At 31.8% G+C, this 20,405-nt stretch overlaps 1 protein-coding gene across 2 annotated transcripts in view; it reads left to right on the top strand.

The window, feature by feature from the left end:
• The first annotated feature begins 922 nt into the window (after positions 1-922).
• The window catches only part of rk (G-protein coupled receptor rickets), a 331,265-nt gene continuing 311,782 nt past the window's right edge, over positions 923-20,405 (top strand). Inside the window, exons 1-2 of one of the 2 annotated variants that reach the window (XM_076401101.1) lie at positions 923-1,105; positions 18,113-18,317. In XM_076401101.1, the coding sequence (XP_076257216.1) occupies positions 1,015-1,105; positions 18,113-18,317 (296 nt within the window). In that variant the 5' untranslated portion in view covers positions 923-1,014. The remainder of the gene's footprint in view (positions 1,106-18,112; positions 18,318-20,405) is intronic. The other variant, XM_076401102.1, reaches the window with a different exon arrangement.

Here is a 20,405-nt window from a genome sequence, read left to right as displayed (position 1 = left end):
AATTACAATCTGTGTTATGGTCCCTTGGTTTCCTCCAAATTCTTAGCAGAACAAACTTCATTACAGTTAATTGCAATTCAATGAATGGTTCCATGTAATTAAAAAAGAAAAGAAAACAAACTCACCCACTAAAACATATCTGCAAGAGGTACATGACACATGTGGAGCCTATTCTTTGTCTTGACTTTTAATAGGTAGATTAAAGTAAGTTTGATAGGCTTCGGAAATCTTGAAATTTGTACTTAAATCGTACTTTTTCTTCATATTTTAATAAATTCGACGCAACTATAGCAAAACGAGCCAGCGTCTCGTTTATACTCGAAGTCATTTTGAACTGGTAAAAATATGTAAAATACAGACACACTATAAAACACATTAAAACACAGACTGTTGTACACATATTAGCGACGCTATAAACACTACCTATACCCCCTTACGAACTTTTCGACAGCGAATCGGAATCAGAATTAAAATATATTAAGCAAAACTCATGTGTACGAATGTTTTATTTCTTGTAGAACGATGTAATATATGCATTAGACGTACTTTAATATTAAAGTAAATTATATTTGATAATATTATTTTTTATGTCAGCGTCAAAAGAGTCAAATTTGATTATTGTATTGGCTCTTTTATTGCACAAACTATATATTTTACATATAATCAATTCTACTAAATTCTACATTCAACGAAGCGAGCGGATATCAGCTAGTAAATAAATAAATAATGTTACGTTGTTTTATTTTTGTGTAAATGGAGGTAATTGAATCTGTAATACGAATATTAATATTTAAGTTTACCACTGGTCTAACTAGGAGCCCCTCCAGTTTTTCCGCCTATCGGACCAAGAACGACTTCTTTGGTGCGAACAGAAGAGACACGGCGTGCGCCGGATGGTCGGAGTGCGGCCGCGGCACCGCTATATCCTCAGACATGCGATGGCTTCAGTCTCCATCCCGCCTGCGAGAGGGGTGCGTCGCGACGCAACTGTGGTGCGCGATCGACGGCTAAAAGATGCGGCGCTCGCCGCCTAGCCAGACTTTTGCGCGAACACACGCGAAGTGTGCCTTGGACGACGATAAGATCACCTTCTGTTGCCGAAGATGTACGTACAAAAACGTTTGCCATTAAATCGAAACGATGATTCGTATTCGGAGTAATTATTCAAATAAGACAGCAGGTTGAGTAACTAATTACGATTCAATTCCAAATTGCTATAATTAGGATCTAAGAATTAATCTTCCAAGAATATGTAGTAAAGATTGTATTTCTTTACGTAACATTAATATCATACAGGATTAGGCAACCGTACAAGAAATATAACATTGGTCCCTAGCACAACTATAAATTTACTTCAATGAATTAATTAAATCATTAATTTGGAACATCATTAGTCAATTATCAATATATATACTTTCATGTAACCTATAAACGTTTATACAATAACAATTATTAATTATTTAACTTAACACTAATGACTGTAATTATTTCAACTAAGAAAGAAATTATTGTAAATTTTAGCGTAGTTGGTACAAAAATAATAATATTATTTTAACATGCATTTTTTATTAATAACTAGAAAAAATATATTTCAATTAACTATTAAACATATGTCGTGTTTAAACGTATTTAAAACAGCGTTGTATACAAAAAAATAATGCTCAATATTCAATTGTAAGCAATTACATCAAAGAGAAAAAGTAGAACACATTTCTTTTACTAAAATGGCCTTCGTTATTATTACATCATTCAGAACGATAGAAGAATAATATTAAGAAAAAAGAAACATAAATAGATCCTTATTAATATTAAGGTAGACATGTTGAGACATTTTTTATTTTTATCGGAAACTGTATTTCAGTTTGATATCGATGGGCAGCAGTCAGTTTGTAAACAATTTTTTATTATAGGACATGGATCGTTATTTACGGGTATAATGTTATACTTTCTCTATATATGTTTCTCCATTTTTATATAAAATAACAAGAGTTAAATAAAGACATAATAATGATAATTGCATTGCATTTTATTAAAACATGACGATGATATCAAATAACATGTAAAATAATTAAATAAACGAATTAAATAGAAGTTAAGATGAATAATTTTTTTAGTTTATAATTTGTTTTTGGGCAGTATAGTAGTTAATCACTATAATAAATAATTAATAATTAATATAAATTGTTGAAAATAAATAAAATATATTCCATTTATTTTTCAAAATTAAAATTGTTTAAATTAACAACGGAACCTAAAATAATTTTAGAATACATATTAAGGTATATACGCCGAAAATTAAAATGAGATTACTTTGAATTGTATAATGAAACGTATAAGTTATACTGAATATGTGTATTGAATACAATATATAGTCTAATAACATATAGTCTATCCAAAGTAGCAGTAAACAGTGAAATATAATGCTAGAATTAATGATATTTAAGATAATCATAGTGACAACAATGACATTCTACATAACATTTTAGTTTTCACTGCATTAAAATGTTAATAATAATTAAATGTGACAACATTGTGACGTTTTAACGTCTTAATTTGAGATGACTTGAGTTCACTGCTACTTCGGATAAACTATATTTAATATTTATATGATATTTGATAATATTTTTAGTTATCGTGTATATTTTTTATTTGAACATCTGAACCTGTAGATAAAGACTGTTCAAATTGTCTTCCTTTATTTTTTTTCAGAATAAAACTACAGAAAAATTAAGTTGACGAAAACTTTACCATTAATATGATTACTTATTCTGAATACATAATATATTTGATTCTTAAAATTATCAAATTAATCTTTATTTGTTATATCATTTAACAAATATTAATTCGGCCGGCTTGGTGGCGCGGTGGTAAAAGCGATGGGGCAGTCCTCCTACTGTTGCAATAGCCGCCGTTTCGAATCCTGCTGGGGCATGGTCGTACATTTATGTTTGTGATTGTTTAAAATTTGATTGTTCTAGGTATGAGTGCAAAATAATCCGACAAGGAAAATAATCCCAGTCACGCCAGTAACCAGGCTGGGTAAGACCGGATGTCTTCTGGGATGATTTCTAAGTTGGTCACTCGCCAATCGGTAGGCTTAATGCTGAGGACCGTGGTTCGGAGCCAACGTAAAACTTTAGGCCCAGTCCAGATAAAACCATAGTCGGTAAAAGGAGAGTTTAAAATATATTTAAAACAAATATATATTAATACGATCTTTTCGAATCATTTCGAAAAAAAGCACCGGCTTTGCAAAGACAAATGGAAATTAAGATTCTATGTATCTATATTAAATATGAAGTTATTTTGACACAACATATACAAAATATTATGTTATATTGTTCTAGTTTTTTCTTTTAAGTATCTAGCTACTATCTGCGTACTAAATCAAATAATCTTACCCACTTTAGATGGCTAGCGATGTTTTTATTGAACAACAGTTGCCAATATCGATATTGACATGATTACATTGTTCTTCTTTATGGTTTATAGCTAATTTGGCCATCACTTACTGGACAGCAACTATTACCGTATACGAATAAAGTATTAGGGATTATTATTCTCATATGTGTTATTAGAATATCTTGATTTAGAATCTTGTATTCAATAGCATTGAACATTACCTGTTGTTATTGGACAGTATAATATATATATATATATATATATATATATATATATATATATATATATATAATAAGGTATTAATACATTATATTAGGGTATATACCCTATACTATTAATATTAAATTAAGTGGACAAAATAATTCAGAAATCAGATTCTTTAAATTGTCTAATTAAGTATTGTTAAATAATGTTACTGGAAGAAATGTACAATAATCGTTAAATCATGTCACTAATAAATGTTACTTACATTTCTTACAATCACTTTGGTCCTATTTCAAAAAAAAAGAACATATGAAAATTAATCCTAGCTTCTATCTATCTGTATTAAGTGAGGAGTTATTTTGACGCATTAAGTAATATATACAAAATATTACGTTGTATTATTCTATTTTCTACTGGTATGTGTCTAACCACTATCTACATACTAAATCAAATAATTTTATCCTCTTTAGGTGTCTAGCGATGTGTTTACTGAACAACAGTTGCCAGTATCGATGTTGACATGATCATTTTTCTTCTTTATTGATCATAGCTAATTTGGCCATCACTTCTTGGACAGTAACCATTACCAAATACGAACAAAGCATCAGGGATTATTATTCTCATATGTGTTATTAGAAAACTGCTTCAATCTTGTATTTGAATAGTACTGGACATGGCCTGTTCAATAAGAGGTTGTTCTGTGAAATAATACATATCAATACGACAAAATCATTAGGTTAATAGAGATAATTATGCAATTAATTAACTATACATCTCAATTTTAAAAGTTTGTTAAGAACGGATAGAGAAAAGTTTGAATAGTTGATATATTCGTTATACTCTTGAGTTGAGCATCGCTTAAGAAACTGCGCATCTTCGCAAAAGTCGTATATTAAATTTCTTTCTTTATTTTATTAAAAGAAATCAAAAGCTCATTCATATTTTTCATTTTTTACGAATTTAGGCGTATTAATGACGACTTGTTGCATAAATAAAAGCGGGAGAAAAGTCGCATGTGGCGTTATGGGCGTGATATATTTGTGAACCAGTTGTTTTCGGGTTAGTAACCCGGGATTTCGCGCCGAGTGACGGCTGCTTTTCTGATAGGCAGACACACCTGATTTTGGTACAATCGACCGCCAAATGTCGGTCGTTTTATTTGTTTTTATGTTGGAAAAATTTGCTAGCAATTTGTCTCAAATTAATGAATTAATGCTATAAATTGCACTTAATTAATTTATTTTCCTGTAATTTACAGCGCATGCTGTGCATTTAGTTTTATTTCGTTATAACTATTGTAATATAACATAAAAATGATCATATTGCTTGGACGTTCGTATATAATATGCATATCTGTAAAACAGCACACATCAGCACCCATACCGAAGTGGTAATGGTTATTTGGTCAGTAATTCTAAACTTAACATAGGCTAGATTCTATGAAGAAAATCAATCTCTCGTAAAAATCCGAGGAGTTTGTATTTTCTCCTGTTAAGGCATTTTTAAAATTTTGCAGCCCATACTTAGTTCTAATCTCTGGTAGACTGAAATAGCGGCACGGTGACAAAACTCACAGTAAGCAGGCGGGCTCGAAGTCATCAAGTGATTGTGCGAGAAACGACAGTGGCCCAATCTCAGTCGATTAGTCGGCTATTTGTGAAACAAGATATGAATGGTATAAGGTCGGTATTGACAGAAACATCCGTGATGGGGAGGTGAGATGAGGCTGCCGATTTGGCTGCACTATCCGCGCGCTTATTTCCCGGTATACCAACTTGAGAAGGGATCCACAGTAAACTTGTCCTGACCACGTTCAGATAGAGAGTACGGATAATTGACAGTGAGTCGGGAATGGTTTTACTTCTCTTCCAGGAAACAATTCTTTGGAGGTTTAGGATTCTATTAAATCCTATTCTATTTTTAATCACAACTAAGATAATAAAATTCAAAATGTGTTCTAACTTCAAATCTTAATCTATATAATACTTGAAACTAATGGTTCTTATTTTAATTCATATTGTCTCATTTACACGTTCGTTCCTTCTCATTTTCTGTCCTGACTTCCTCTTTTAGAATTCACATGGTGAAATAGAAACACGACATATTACACTATACAGTATATCCAGTCGGAAATTTCAAACTTAAGAATATTATTTTAAACATCCAAATTTTAAATATAGGTATAGAAATAATAAAAATAAATATAGGTATAAAGATATATATTTTATACAACAAATGTTGAATCACTAATTCGCATTAACCATTGCCACTTTTCCAATGGACATTCTGTGTCTGTATTTTAGGAGTTATATTGCTTATTTTATGATTACAGTGTATTTCTGAATATTCAGTACCTTACTTTTATATTGAATATATTGCTAACCTTAACACGTGAATTGAAAAGTCCCCGGCTTGACACATAGATGGTGCTACTAGAATTAAAGCCATATGTTTTTTAGTTAGCCCTAACCCTCAAAAGATGCGTGTATAAATTTGACAGCTGTCGGATCACTAATTTGTGAATTATAGCATTTTGAGTGAAGTAACTTTGGTTATTGTAAAAAAAATTGCTAAAAAGGAATTTCGCGTGTTGATAGATATTGCTTTTTAAAGGGAAAAAATACAGTTGAAACAAAAACTTGGCTTGATGCCAAGTTTCTGGACACTACCCCGGGAAAATCAACCACCAATGATTGCTATGCTAAGTTTAAACGTGGTGAAATGAGCACCGAAGACGGTGACCGTAGTGGACGCCCAAAAGAGGTTGTTACCGATAAAAATATTTAAAAAATCCACAAAATGATTTTGAATGACCATAAATTGAAATTGAATGAAATAGCAGACACTCTAAAGATATCAACTGAACGTGTACATCATATTATTCACGAATATTTGGGTATGAGAAAGCTCTGTGCAAAGTGGGTGCTACGTGAGGTCATTTTTGACTAAAAACAACGAGTTAATGATTCGGAGCAGTTTTTGAAGATGATCAAGCATAATAAATCCGAATTTGTTCGTCGGTATGTGACAATGGATGAAACATGGCTATTGGGTTTTGAATGACCGTAAATTGAAATTGAATGAAACAGCAGATACTCTAAAGATATCAACTGAACGTGTACATCACATCATCAGCGACTATTACATTACTATTGCATAGCGTTACTGGACCGATTGATGGACGAAATCGCTGAAAAACGGCCGCATTTGAAGAAAAAGAAAGTGTTGCTTCACCCAGAGGATACACCGTGTCACACGTCAGTGAAAATGATGGCAAAAATCCATCCATCCACCGTATTCTCCAGATCTGGCCTCCACCAACTATTTCCTGTTCTCAGATCTCAAAAGAATGCACGCTGGGAAGAAATTTTCGTCGAATGAAGAGGTGATCGACGAAACTGATGCCTATTTTGAAGCAAAGGACAAATCGTACTACAAAAATGGTATCGAAAAGTTGGAGGGTCGTTCTGATCAGTGTATCACCTTTGAAGGGACTTATGTCGAGTAAGAAACTAAACTTGTTAAAAATATGTGTTTTACTATGGTAGGCCGGGACTTTTCAATTGATCTGCTAAAGTTATACACGCCAATATTGTTTTCAGTTATATTTATTTATAAATTTAATTTTCACCAATTAAGGGTTTATATGGACTGGGCTTACTACTTAACATGGACTCGCGTTAAGCCTACGTACGGGTGAGTGACCAAGTTAGAGTCATTCCTGGTTACTGGCGCAACTAGGATGGTTTTCCCTGGCGGGTTTTACACTGTTGTCTATGGATGATTACAATTAAAACAAAAAAAAACAAAATAAATTTATAATCATGTCCAGACAAAATTCGAATCTGCGACTTTAAAAAGAACATCCATTAAATGACGCTTGAACATTGAACATTGAAGACACTCAATTCAAAAATCCTTTCAACGAAGTATTATTTATATGGACACCCAATTTTTGGAATCATATGTTTTATTGTAGTGTTTGTTTCGTTGATTAGTTTCTTTGAGAGTTCTCCTATGCCATAATATGCCTCTATTATTTACTAAACAGTTAACAGAGGGTTGCTCTAGATAGTGGATCTTAAGTATTATTAAAAAAAAAATTTAAGTTCAAATGTATTTATATTTAACGTATATTACTATTGGAGATAAAATTAATTATTTCAACAATTTATTAAATAATATACACATTGTGTAATATTAGAATTCTACGGAAATATTTTATAACAAAGATGGGTAATAATTCAATTGTGTTTAAATGGATACAATAAGCCAGCTAATCACCATCTAGAGCTATAAGTATTCCAAACATTAATCATCGTTGTTAGGCTGAAAATCTCAAACAGAGTAACTATACCAAGACAAAAAGCCAACGGAATTTGTACGTTTTGGTTCACAGTGCCTAGCAATCGCTACAGTGGGGTAAAATGAATACGACAAATTATTTCTTGGCAAGTCTAAAATATCTAAAGTTGCCGTATTCTCTATGTCCCGAGACGTAATTTTGGTAGTCCGAACATTTATTTTCTGTTGCTTCCTTCACTTCAGTCCGTTCAAAATAAACCAGATAAGGCGATTAAAACGCCATCTGTTAGTGTTTACGACGTTTCGACGTGTCCCGGTCGCCGGGCGTACGAAAAAGACCGTATTTTGACGATGTTTTGTTTGTTTTTAGCATGGTTTTTGTCTCTATTTCTTGTCGGGAAGGGGGAAAAGTTCTCTCGCCTTCGAAGCTTTTACGATCACCGAAAGAGACAAGACGCTGAGGGTGGTGGTGGGTTTGCGTGATATCGAAAGAGTTGATGAGTATTGATTTGTAAGAAATTGTAAGAACATTATACATTTAAAGATGTGGTATCGTATTTAGAAAATATATAATACGTTGAGTGCTACGGCAATTATCAAAAATCTGGCTTAAAATGACTATTTGATTTATTCATTTTATATTATTAAAAACTTTAATTCTATGTTAGTATATAGTTATCGTAATAAAGCATAAAAATGTATTTTTTTAACGAATACGAGTTAATTCGCACGAAGACACTCACAGACAATTTTCGACCGGTCGATTCTCTAAAGCTAAATCACAAATACGCGTCCGTATTCGTCAGTAGTATATCAGAAATCTTTGAGTGCATCACATTCACGTCGTTCTTGCATGGTTAGTTTTATAATTATTGTTATAAATAAATTATCAAGAATCTAATATGGATAAGAAAAGACCAGTGACTCAAAATGACATTGAGTACTTTGTTTTGTTTTCTGTGAACCTGAAGTTGATCCCGAATCTGAAGATAATGACGATGATGCGAATGATAATTCGTGGACAGAAATTCAACAAAATACTGAATTGTTTATTTTTCAAGATAATAAAAACACATTTTATAATACAAAAGCTAGTAGACTTATTTTTTTGGGATGAAGTTGTTGTATTACTGGTGGAACAAACTAATTTATATGCCGCACAAGAAATTGAAAAACGCAAAGCAATCAATATAATAGGACCTTGTACTTTTCCATCAATTGAACATTACTGGAGCACAAACAAGCTATATAATCTAAACTTCTGACGCTCATATATACGAAATCGATTCCAGTAACAACTTCGTGAATAAAGATATTTGGTTGATAACTCAATAGCTCATACCTGCCTACATATTATACAAAGTGGGACCAATGCTAAATCATTTCAGTAATATTATGCGTGAAAATTATGTACCATATAAAACTATTTCTATTTACGAATCCACGATGCTCTGGCGGTGAAGATTGCTTTTACGTCTATACATAAAAACACATTTTTATCACATTTAAAACACAGATTTACAGTGGAAACGCTGAGGAAACTGACAATAACAAGTCAATTGAAAAGTCCACGGCCTACCATAGTAAAACACATTTTTTTGGCAAAATAATTTTTTTTTATTCAACATAATTCCCTTCAAGGGTGATTATAGCATCCCTTCAACTTTTCGATACAATTTTTGTAGTGCGATTTGTCTTTTGCTTCAAAATAGGCCTTAGGTTCGGCGATCACCTCTTCATTCGACGAAAATCTCTTCCCAGCGAGCATTCCTTTGTGATCTGAGAACAGGAAATAGTCGCTAGGGGCGAAATTTGGAGACTACGGTGGATGAGCAAGCAATTCATGGATTTTTGCCATCGTTTTCACTGACTTGTGAAACGGTGCATTGTTTTGGAAGCAGCACTTTCTTTTTCTTCAAATGCGGCCGTTTTTCGGCGATTTTGCCCTTCAAACGGTCCAATAACGCTATGTAATAGTACTGTAATAGTCGCTGATGATGTGATGTACACGTTCAGTTGATATCTTTAGAGTATCTGCTATTTCATTCAATTTCAATTTACGGTCAATCAAAACCATTTTGTGGATTTTTTGAATATTTTCGTCGGTAACAATCTCTTTTGGACGTCCATTGGGTTCAACGTCTTCGGTGCTCATATCACCACTTCTAAACTTAGCCGATAGATATTGCCAAAATGATCCGACAGCTGTCAAATTTATACACGCATCTTTTGAGGGTTAGAGCTAACTAAAAAACATATGGATTTAGTTCTAGTAGCGCCATCTATGTGTCAGGCCGGGGACTTTTCAATTGACTTGTTAATTCAAAAGGATGCTAAAATATTTTCATAAGTTTTATGAATAATTTAGTGTCAGAAGTCCTTGTATCTAATGTGATTTGGTACTCAATTATTATTGCATATTTCAATGTCAGCCACTGTAAAGTTTGCGGATCAGGGAAAAGACGTAAATAATTATAACGTAAAAATCTGACAGAATTGGCTAATAATAGATCAAAAGTATTTAGAGAAAAAAATCTTCAAATAATTATGTCAATTCAGCAATCAAGGAACCAATATCAAATCAATTAGGAGAAATTAAAAATGTGGTCATGCCTCAAATCAAGAGGTTTACGTCGACACGTACAGACATGTATTTTAACAACCAATATGCGTGTACCAGCAGAATGACGGTCGGTTAATGGACACAATATATGATATTGTCAACAAACCTTTGTAAAATCACAGTAACCGCAGGCCAAATCATTCACAATGTTTTCAAAAATATCTCACGTAACTTAGTGATATGGTAGCATATAAAACAGCCATGTTAATATTATTAATCTCAGAATATAAAGTATAATACATTAAAAAATGACGTGGCCGCCATTCTTCCCCAATATATCAATTCACTATGGTGTTGCCATGGCTCTAGACTTTTAGTGATAAAGTTACACTTAAATGGAACACTAAAGGAGGAGATGTACTGTTATTTCCAATATCTCTAACAGATGTGCTATTTGGCTTCAAATACTTTCACACGAATTTTCAATGACCGTCTAGAATTTACTGAAACAACCACTGCAATATGTAGACTATATTTGGAAAAACCATGCCACTCACATGGGCAACTTTATTTTTGAATATAATTGGAATTTTCCAATTTTTCCAATTGTCCAAATCATTATTAGTGGAAGTACAACCAAACACTCTCAGGTGGTATTGCAACGCATGCTAAATACAGCTAGTATATCGTTGTATAATCCCAAGATGAAACAGTAATTTTCGTGTCAATGTCAAGTCATTGTTTTATGGCTACACAAAAATGTATATATGTCAGATTTCATCTTAATTGTCATCTAAGATGGTTAGACCAAACTCAGGAGCGTTTTTGTCTTTCACATGTACATTAAATAAGCTTCCAATCCCAATCACAATCCTTGTTTATCTAGTTATTGTGCTGTCTGCATTGTATACAGTTCGCGAATTCAGCCTCAGTTTATCAACCCGTCCAAGAGCAAAAATTAAGAGTTTTATGAAAAAAACATGAGATTTTAGAAGTAAGAGATGTCTAGAATTATAATGAATGACTTGTATTATATATAGAGAGATCTATCTAGAAATAATCAAATGTATTCAAAATCTGCAAAAATTCCATTTTAACTAGTGATGATGTGGACCGAACAATATATAAACGGATATTTTGAAGAAGAAAAATTAACATTATAATTAAGCACTGTAGTAGCTGGTATAATACTAAAATTTGTATAATAAATTATATGATTATTATTAAATAACAAAATGTAATTCCAAATAACAAGATTCTAAATGAAATGAAAGGAAAATTAAATGAAATCCTGCTATAAATAAAAACAAAATTCTCAAAACAGAAGAATATTTTTTTAGTGAGTAGAGAAGTGAGTAGTAAATAATAAGAGTTTTTAAAAATTTAATTTAATTTAATTTTATCAATATTTTTTTAGTTTTTCTATACTGTTATCTAATATCTATTAAGATTAGTTATTATATATTTAGGTAATTATTACATGACCAGTAGACAAGATTAAGTCCACTAATTTTTAAGCGATTTTAACAAATTGAATCTGAATGAAAACCAAACGAAACTATAATTCGGGATTACTATCGACCATAATTAATACGTTTCAAACGAGCATTGAAGGTCCTAGTACTATCAGAAACATGAGAAAACATTTTTTGATGGCCAAAAACACTAAAAGAAGTCTATTTCGCCCGCTGTATTCACTAATCTAACTAATCTTTTGTTCATATCAATGCCACATTTTTTTAATTTCATATATTATAAAAACCACAGTACGGCACAGTAGTTTAAAATCTACAACGGCACATAAAAGAGCGAATTGTTTCATTATTTTTAATGTATCGGGACACGTATCATCAAATATTCAATTCTGAAAGAAATAGCCCAAGAGATATAAATAAATATTAAGCCATCTGAAAAGTTATCAGAAACTAATTATTTTCGATTAGTATAATATTGAAAACGCTATATTGTCATTAAATGTTAAAACATCTTTTACCATAGTGCAATTATCGGAAAGTTACAAAATTAATTTCAATGTTACCAAAATTGTATGCATGTATAACAACCAAAAAAGTTTGCATAACCATGAAATGATTATTTACCATAATTGTCGAAATGTTATTAGAGAATTTTTTTTAGTCTGGCCTAAAACCAGGCGGTGGAATGCATGACGCATACCTGATCACGGAGCCTTGCTTTGGAGTGACAAGTTGGACCGAGTTATGTGGCACTGCCTCTCGGTTGATCCCTGTGTGTCGTTACTGCATTAAATTTGAGGATATGGCACCTGTTAACCGGGAAGCCGTTATTGCGCGCGAGGACCCGGCGAAAAAACCGATAATGAAACTAATTATAGATTCGCGAACTTGAGTTAGCACACGACTGGATGCTGTCGTATGGGGGCAAAAGTTATGACTGTAGCGACGGATGAGGTCGTTTCAGTCTGGAAAAGGGGATGTTAGTGGTGACGCGGTGCTAAGCACTCAGCATGTCGAACAGCTCGCGAACAAGCGCGTTTTCAGAAGAACTTGAGCTGAATTGTTGTTTGTGGAAGAATTGACATATGACAAGTGCTTGATTTCTGGAGTGTCAGTTTTAACCTTGAGTAACTAGAGACCTTGAGAAACTAGAGAAGAATACATTAGTCCTTTATAGATTGCCAAAGCCTGACACTTTGGCTTAATATTATTTTTAGTACTAGTATCAGTTTTTTGCTTAAAAAGGCATTCATTGAGAAAAATTATTGCAAATTAGGTTCAGTAAAATAGTTTTCATAAGTTTCCACATTTTAAAAATATTTCTGGATAGTTTATATTGGGCACTAACGTCCACTGCTGGACAAGCCGCTTTCATGTTTTTTACTGAGATATGATGATCCGTGTTAGTAGCATCCAGGTGGATCGAACTTCGCTTCAATCTTCTTATATCATCAGTCCAACAAGATGAGGTCTTGCCTGATTACATTTATCGCTTTACTAAAAGTAGTAAAACTTTAGTTGCTAGTATAAGCTTTACAACAAGAAACTACTCTTTATTAAATCGTTGAAACTAAAATTAACTTTAGGTATATGCAGCAGTAGTATCACCATAAGCATGCAGCAATACTTAAAAAAATGTAATTTTTAGGGTTCATTAATGCTACGAGAATTCCTGATAGAAAATCACACCCAAAATCTATCAAAATGTACCCTACCGTTGAGTCTCATAACATTAAAATAAGTTTCAACAAAAACACTGCACCTTTTTTATTACTCTTAGTCATTCAACAATCTACCCAGTGGGCAGTGAGTATTTCTAATAATAGATATTAAATACATAAACTATAGATCACTTAAGTAAGTGATTTCCAGTGTAAAATATTTTATCCTAAATCTTGCTCTGAAGCCTATTCATTTTAAATAATTCATTATATTGTTCATTAATCAGATCGGATGGTAGTAAAGTTTTAGTCTAGGAACTTAGCTAATAGTTAAGCCCATAGGGGATTCGAAGTATTTAACACTAAAACATTTTGAATTACGCCCGTTAAATGATAGCTATTTTAGATGTGCTAGAATAACCCCACTGTAGGACCAAATGGGCTTAAGTATTGATTTGTACATCAAAATCGTACCCAAGGAACTTCAATTTGTGCATGACAAGCTAACACATTTTTTAAATTATTTAATTATTACATTGTTACTAGTCGTTTCCGACTAACTTACAATTTGTCTTTATGATAACATAAATCTAGGTATATAACTAGGAGGGCCCATCAGCCCTATCTCAGCCTTTCTGGTGATATAATGTTTATACATGTCACTACTGTATTTTCTATTATATGCACCTCACTACACAACACTACACAAGATCAGATGGTTTGATTCTTTTGAGTCTGTATCCTGCTTTGGTGGTATCCAAAAGTTGCAATGTTTCAATATTCTCATGAGAATGAAGCTTTTCCTCATGCCCCTTTGCAATTCTCTTGATTTCTTGACCGACTGTGGGTATCCGGTCTCGATGTAGGTAGTCAGTCCTGTGGTATTTGTGTACGTCTACAATATTTCTCAGGACTGTGTTCTGAAAGGCTAATACATTAGATTCAATTTGTTTTGGTTTTGCAAGTATATGCTTCTTCGAAGTTAAGCGTTAGACCAAATCTTTAGCATCATCCGACTGGGGGAGTTGGTAAATATTAATATTCATTAGTTGGCATGTTCTTCTACTCAAGGTCAAAGTTACATCGGTAGATTTTGTTTCATTGGCTTTAATAAGCCAACATCTCATCCAAAGTCAAATTTTATTAATGTGTGTTAGGACTCTCCTTGATGCTTATTAGGTACTCCCTAGATGCCAAGATCAAGATGTCATGTCGTTTGCGTATGTTGCTACAGTAGTGGTTTTTGTTGTTGTTACATAAAAAGTTAATTGAAATAGGTTAGTGTCAATGTTAGAGTAAATATATATATCGTACTCTGATTACAGTTTGTATGTGATGAAATCGTAATGATTTTGGGAAACATAAACCAAATAACTTCAAAAAGCTAAACTTCGAAGTTGCTACTGTAGTACCCTGTAGAAACACAGGACAGTTTTTACACATAACTTTATTAGGTTAAAAATCCACTGTAGTCGAGTAATGGTAGTATTTCTACATTTCTTTGATCGCCCAAGTATTCGTGATGCTTTTTCGCAAACCTTCTAATTTTTTCGCTGACCATTGGTACACTTAGATCTTTATGAATATCTTCACTTCTAATATACCATGGGACGTTAACAATGCTGCGGAGAAATTTGTTTTGGTAAGTTTAGTCCATGTTAATATTAGATTTCACACTGACTTCAAAATTTGTTTGTATAATAAAAGGTTATTGACAAGTGTAAATTCGTCGTGTCAAGTCGTCAACCACCACGTTCTTTTGAGTCTTATACAGTGTTCTCTTGCTTATTTTTAACATGCTTATGATGAAAATGTGTAGCTAATATCTAGCTCTATTTTTAAATGAAATAATTTTAGTATAATTTTAAAAAATGTCTGTCTTTTTTTAACTTAATTATGTCAATCATAATCAAACTATACAATAATAAATATTTTTGGTACATTACCTTTATCCATATTTATTATATTACACATTAATCTTATCTGATTAATACCTATAATAAATTATATAGGCGTGACAAAAAGGTAATTCCGCTATCTGTCTTGATAGATTATTTTAGTATAAAATAGATTTTTTGATGAACAAAAAAGGAAATCAGAAAGTGATTAAAGCGAATAAATCGGCTGAAGTCAGACTATAACCGATTGTCCTATTAAATGGAAATTGATAATTGATGATTCTCTTCTTTACGATCCATTTTTTATTGTTTCTTCAGCGCATTGATCGTGATTCCTTACGATTGTTTGAGTTTGAACTTGCGCGGCGATTTCTAAATCAGTTGATGGTATATTGATAGTGAAAGGGCCCGTCAAACAACTACACCGACAAGCAAGATAATAAACCAGAGAGAAAGGTTATTCTACTGGTAATCTCGTTAAAATATTTCGATGCGGTGAACCGGAGACTGGAATTGACAGATTGGAGATTCCTTTATATGTGTTCCTTTGAATATGTGATTTATATGAACACGAAAACTATACAAATACTTGTTAGATATAATTTAAATTCCCTTTTATTTAATTTTATGTATTATTAGATGTTGCAATTAATTCATAAAAGGTCAATTGAAAAGTCCCCGGGCTACCATAGTAAAACATATGTTTTTGACAACATTAGTTTTTTTTATTCAACATAATTTCCTTCAAGGGTGATACACTGATTATAGCGACCCTCCAACTTTTCGATACCATTTTTGTAGTACGATTTGTCTTTGCTTCAAAATAGGCCTCAGTTTCGGCGATCACCTCTTCTTTCGACGAACATTTCTTCCCGGCGAACATACTTTTGAGATCCGAGAACAGGAAATAGTCGCTGGTATCCACATCTAGAGAATACGAAGGATGAGGAAGGAATTCGAAGACCAATTCATGGATTTTTGACAAGGTGCAGTGTCTTATTGAAGTAGCGCTTTCTTTTTCTTTATATTTTTTCGGCAATTTCGTTTTTCGGCGATTTCGTCCTTCAAACGGTTTAATAACGCCATGTAATAGTCGATATTGATGGTCCTTCCTTTTTCACGGTAGCCAATGAAAATTATTCCATGCGCATCCCAAAATATAGCCAGCCGACTGTAGAGTTTTCCCACGTTTGGAGCGGGTTCATCGTGTGCAGTCCACGGATGACTGTCGATTGGATTTTGGAGTGAAATGATGGAGCCATGTTTCATCCATTGTCACACATGGACGCAAAAACTCGGGTTTGTTACGCTTGATCATCTTCAAACACTGTTCCGAATCATCAACTCGTCGTTGTTTTTGGTCAAATATGAGCTCGCACGGCATCCACTTTGCACAGAGATTTTTCATATCCTAATATTCGTGAATGCTATGATGTATACGTTCAATTGATATCTTTGGGCGGTAATTTGGGCGTCCATTGCGTTCACCGCCTTCGGTGCTAATTTGCAGTATGTATGCAGTTGTGGTGCACCACATCTAAACTTAGCATACCTTGATGGTACATAATCTTTGATGGTTGATTTTCCTTTGGTAATATCCGGAAAATCGGCATCAAGCCAAGTTTTGCTTCAAATGTATTTTTCCTTTCAAAAATTAAATTTTTATTTTAATTCAATATTTCATCAATACGCGAAAATTCCTTTTTATCCATTTTTTTCACAATAACAAAAGTTGCGTCACTCAAAATGCTATAATTTACAAACTAATGATTCGACAGCTGTCAAATTTATATACGCATATTTTGAGGGTTAGGCCTAACGAAAAAATATATGGATTTAATTGTAGTAGCGCCATTTATGTGTCAGGCCGGGGACTTTTCAATTGATCTTTTACAACTATTATCACCATGCAGCTCAATTTTATACAAAATCTATAAAAACTGTCTCACAAAAGGCATTTAACTAAATCTTAATTTTCTTTAATTAAAAATGTTTTTTGCATTGAAATCATGCCTAAATAAATTCTTATTATTGATATTGTTTAAATAATTAACTGGTAATTATAGCAGCCATTAAGTACATTCCTTTAATAATATTATACTTCTTATTACTTGTAATTATTAATTATAAACTATTCGTACTACAAAGACAATTTATCATACCAACCATTAACTAATTAACAATTAATAATATTAATTATCACATCGTAATTATCACATTAATTATTAATTACATTATTTATTAATTATTTTAACTCTTATTTATATATTAATTGTATTATTATTTAATTATATAAATGGTTAATGATTTTGTTAGCTGTGGATTATTTAAATTACTGATTATTTTAACGTTTAATAGCAAAGCTTATTTATATATAATTTACACCAATTTTGAGTCATTATTTAATATACATGTTTTTACTTTGTAAATGACTAAAATTATTGATTAATCAAAATTACGGTCCATTATCTGTTCAATTCCTATGGCTTTTTATACAATATTTGTACTTTTTTATTGATTATTAAATATATATTATATAATATAATTTTTATATAAAAAATTAATATTGAGAACTTAAATTCTGATAATATGTTTCATTTTCAGGTGTTCTCGTGATATTCTGGATATTATCATTTTTAAACAGTTTAAGTCAGTGTGACGCATCAGTTGTCGGTACCCAGGAAACGTTGATGCCTTGCCCAGTCTTCGGCGAGGACCGATGCCGTTGTACTCCAGATCTTCATGAGTTCCAATGTAGAGGAGCTGGATTTACAAACATTCCACTATTGCCATATTCTATTACAAAACTGTAAGTGAACATATTATTTTCATTATTTACATTAGAAAAAGTTTAAATATTATAATTGTTTTATATATTTAAGTCACTTTAGAATAAAAAAAGAAATTTGTATTTACAAATTTCGTTGTTTTCGTCGAACTCGTTTCATGATATGTAAAAATTACGACCATTCAAACAACATTCTCTTGAGAATTTAAATGGGCTTTCTTTTATACGTAGCTAAGGGCTAAAGAGCAGAAAATAAAAGGGAAGTTTTACAAATATACCATTTCTAATTCTTCCGGTTTTTGTTTTATAGGCCTTTTAGGGTTACGAAAAAGGCTCAGGTCGTAAATAAGACTGCTGAAGAGCTGAACGCATAAACAATATATTAGAATTTAGTGCCATCTTTATGATTTCCTATGAAACTGATGCAAGAAATAATAAAATAAAATCATAGTATATATGCTAGTGGTAAGAAAAGAAAATTATCGAGAAATATTTTCCATCCATTCTCCATATATACTGTTTGGTTATTTAGTCTTTTTAATGCAATTATGCCAATTCAATGTTCAAATTTTTTAAATTATTGTAATATTCAAAGTTTGTAATTATTTGTATTAGTCGGTAAAATATTAGTAACGATGGTTCTCGAATGTTATTACTGTGTATGTAAACAACATATTTCGTAAGTTCATTAAATGAAGTAAAATCTGATCACCAATTCCATTGTCCTTGTTAATAATTAAGTATTTCAATTCTGGTCAAAAAGGGCTAAATAAAATGTGGAAAGAAAATACCTGATACTCACACGTTAATGTTGGCTCATAAATCCAAGTTTAAAACACGAGGAATTTATTTCCTCATTTTGTAGAGGTACTTTACAAAAAATCAGAACATGTTACTCAGGAATCAACAAGAAGAAGCGTACTCAACAATAAAGAAAACTAATTCAAATGCATCACATGCATTAAGGTCAATAATTTACTTCTCACTATAACTACACTTGCACATCAAATGTATTAAATCCAAGGATCAAACTTTCAGACCTACGTAATTGTTAAAAACAATACTCAAATATATAATAAAAATAATTGCAATAGCGCAATATACCAAAAACAATATAAATGCGTGGGTTAAAACACAGAAAGTAAAAATCAATGTAAGAAAATCAGTATATGTTAAATAACTTTTAAAATTTCACCAATTATCAGTTGATTGTTGTTAAATATCAATGTATTCACATTATGAGCTAGGATTTATCTGTAGTGATCATCGTATGATGTTCCTTGAATAACAACTTAAACAGAAATATTTGAAAATAATGACTAATATGTCAGGAAAAAAGATTCAATTATTCTAACGTTCGAAACTCAGTCAGGAAGATATACTATGAGAAACTATTTCTAACATTAAATGACGAAATACTCCACTTTCAATAATAATATTAAAGTACCGCAGTTCTTACACAAGACTAAAATAGGACGCAAACTCAAGAGGACTAAGCCTGTTGGTGAGTAGTAGTCGAAAAGCCGGATTAATGCTAATTAATACATAAATAAAATATTATTTTTGTAGAGACCAAAAAATACCTACTTGTTCATAGATAAGTATCCTAGTTATAGCCATTCTAGGTCCAACAACTAGGTTAACTTGGGATGGTGATTTACAATTTATCATTCAATTGTTAATCACTTAAGAGTTAATTATTTTTAGACTGAAATTTTAATGTTAATGTCTTAGTTATAATAAAACCTCATTAGCGTTAATTTCATTATCAGAATAACAGTAATGACAGAGCCAAAAAAGTTTGGTTAAAGTACTAAAATAAAATCTACGAAATTTAATAACAGCTCCAAACAAAATTTTGATCTATGTATATTTGATAAGAACACGAAGATATATATATATATATATATATATATATATATATATATATATATATATATATATATATATATATATATATATATATATATATATATGGGATCTCAACACTTTTCTATCTAACATAATCCGACTCACTTTATAAAGAGTTGTTATGTGGGCAGTTGATTTCATTATTACGAAAATATAGAATCATTCTTGTAATTTAGATAATTAAAAAAAGGAGGTATA

This window comes from Rhynchophorus ferrugineus, unplaced genomic scaffold, assembly GCF_030347505.1.
Source record: "Rhynchophorus ferrugineus isolate W39M unplaced genomic scaffold, kcgeb_rfMv2 rfM3, whole genome shotgun sequence".
NCBI lineage: Eukaryota > Metazoa > Arthropoda > Insecta > Coleoptera > Curculionidae > Rhynchophorus > Rhynchophorus ferrugineus.
This window is presented reverse-complemented; position numbering and strand designations above follow the sequence as displayed.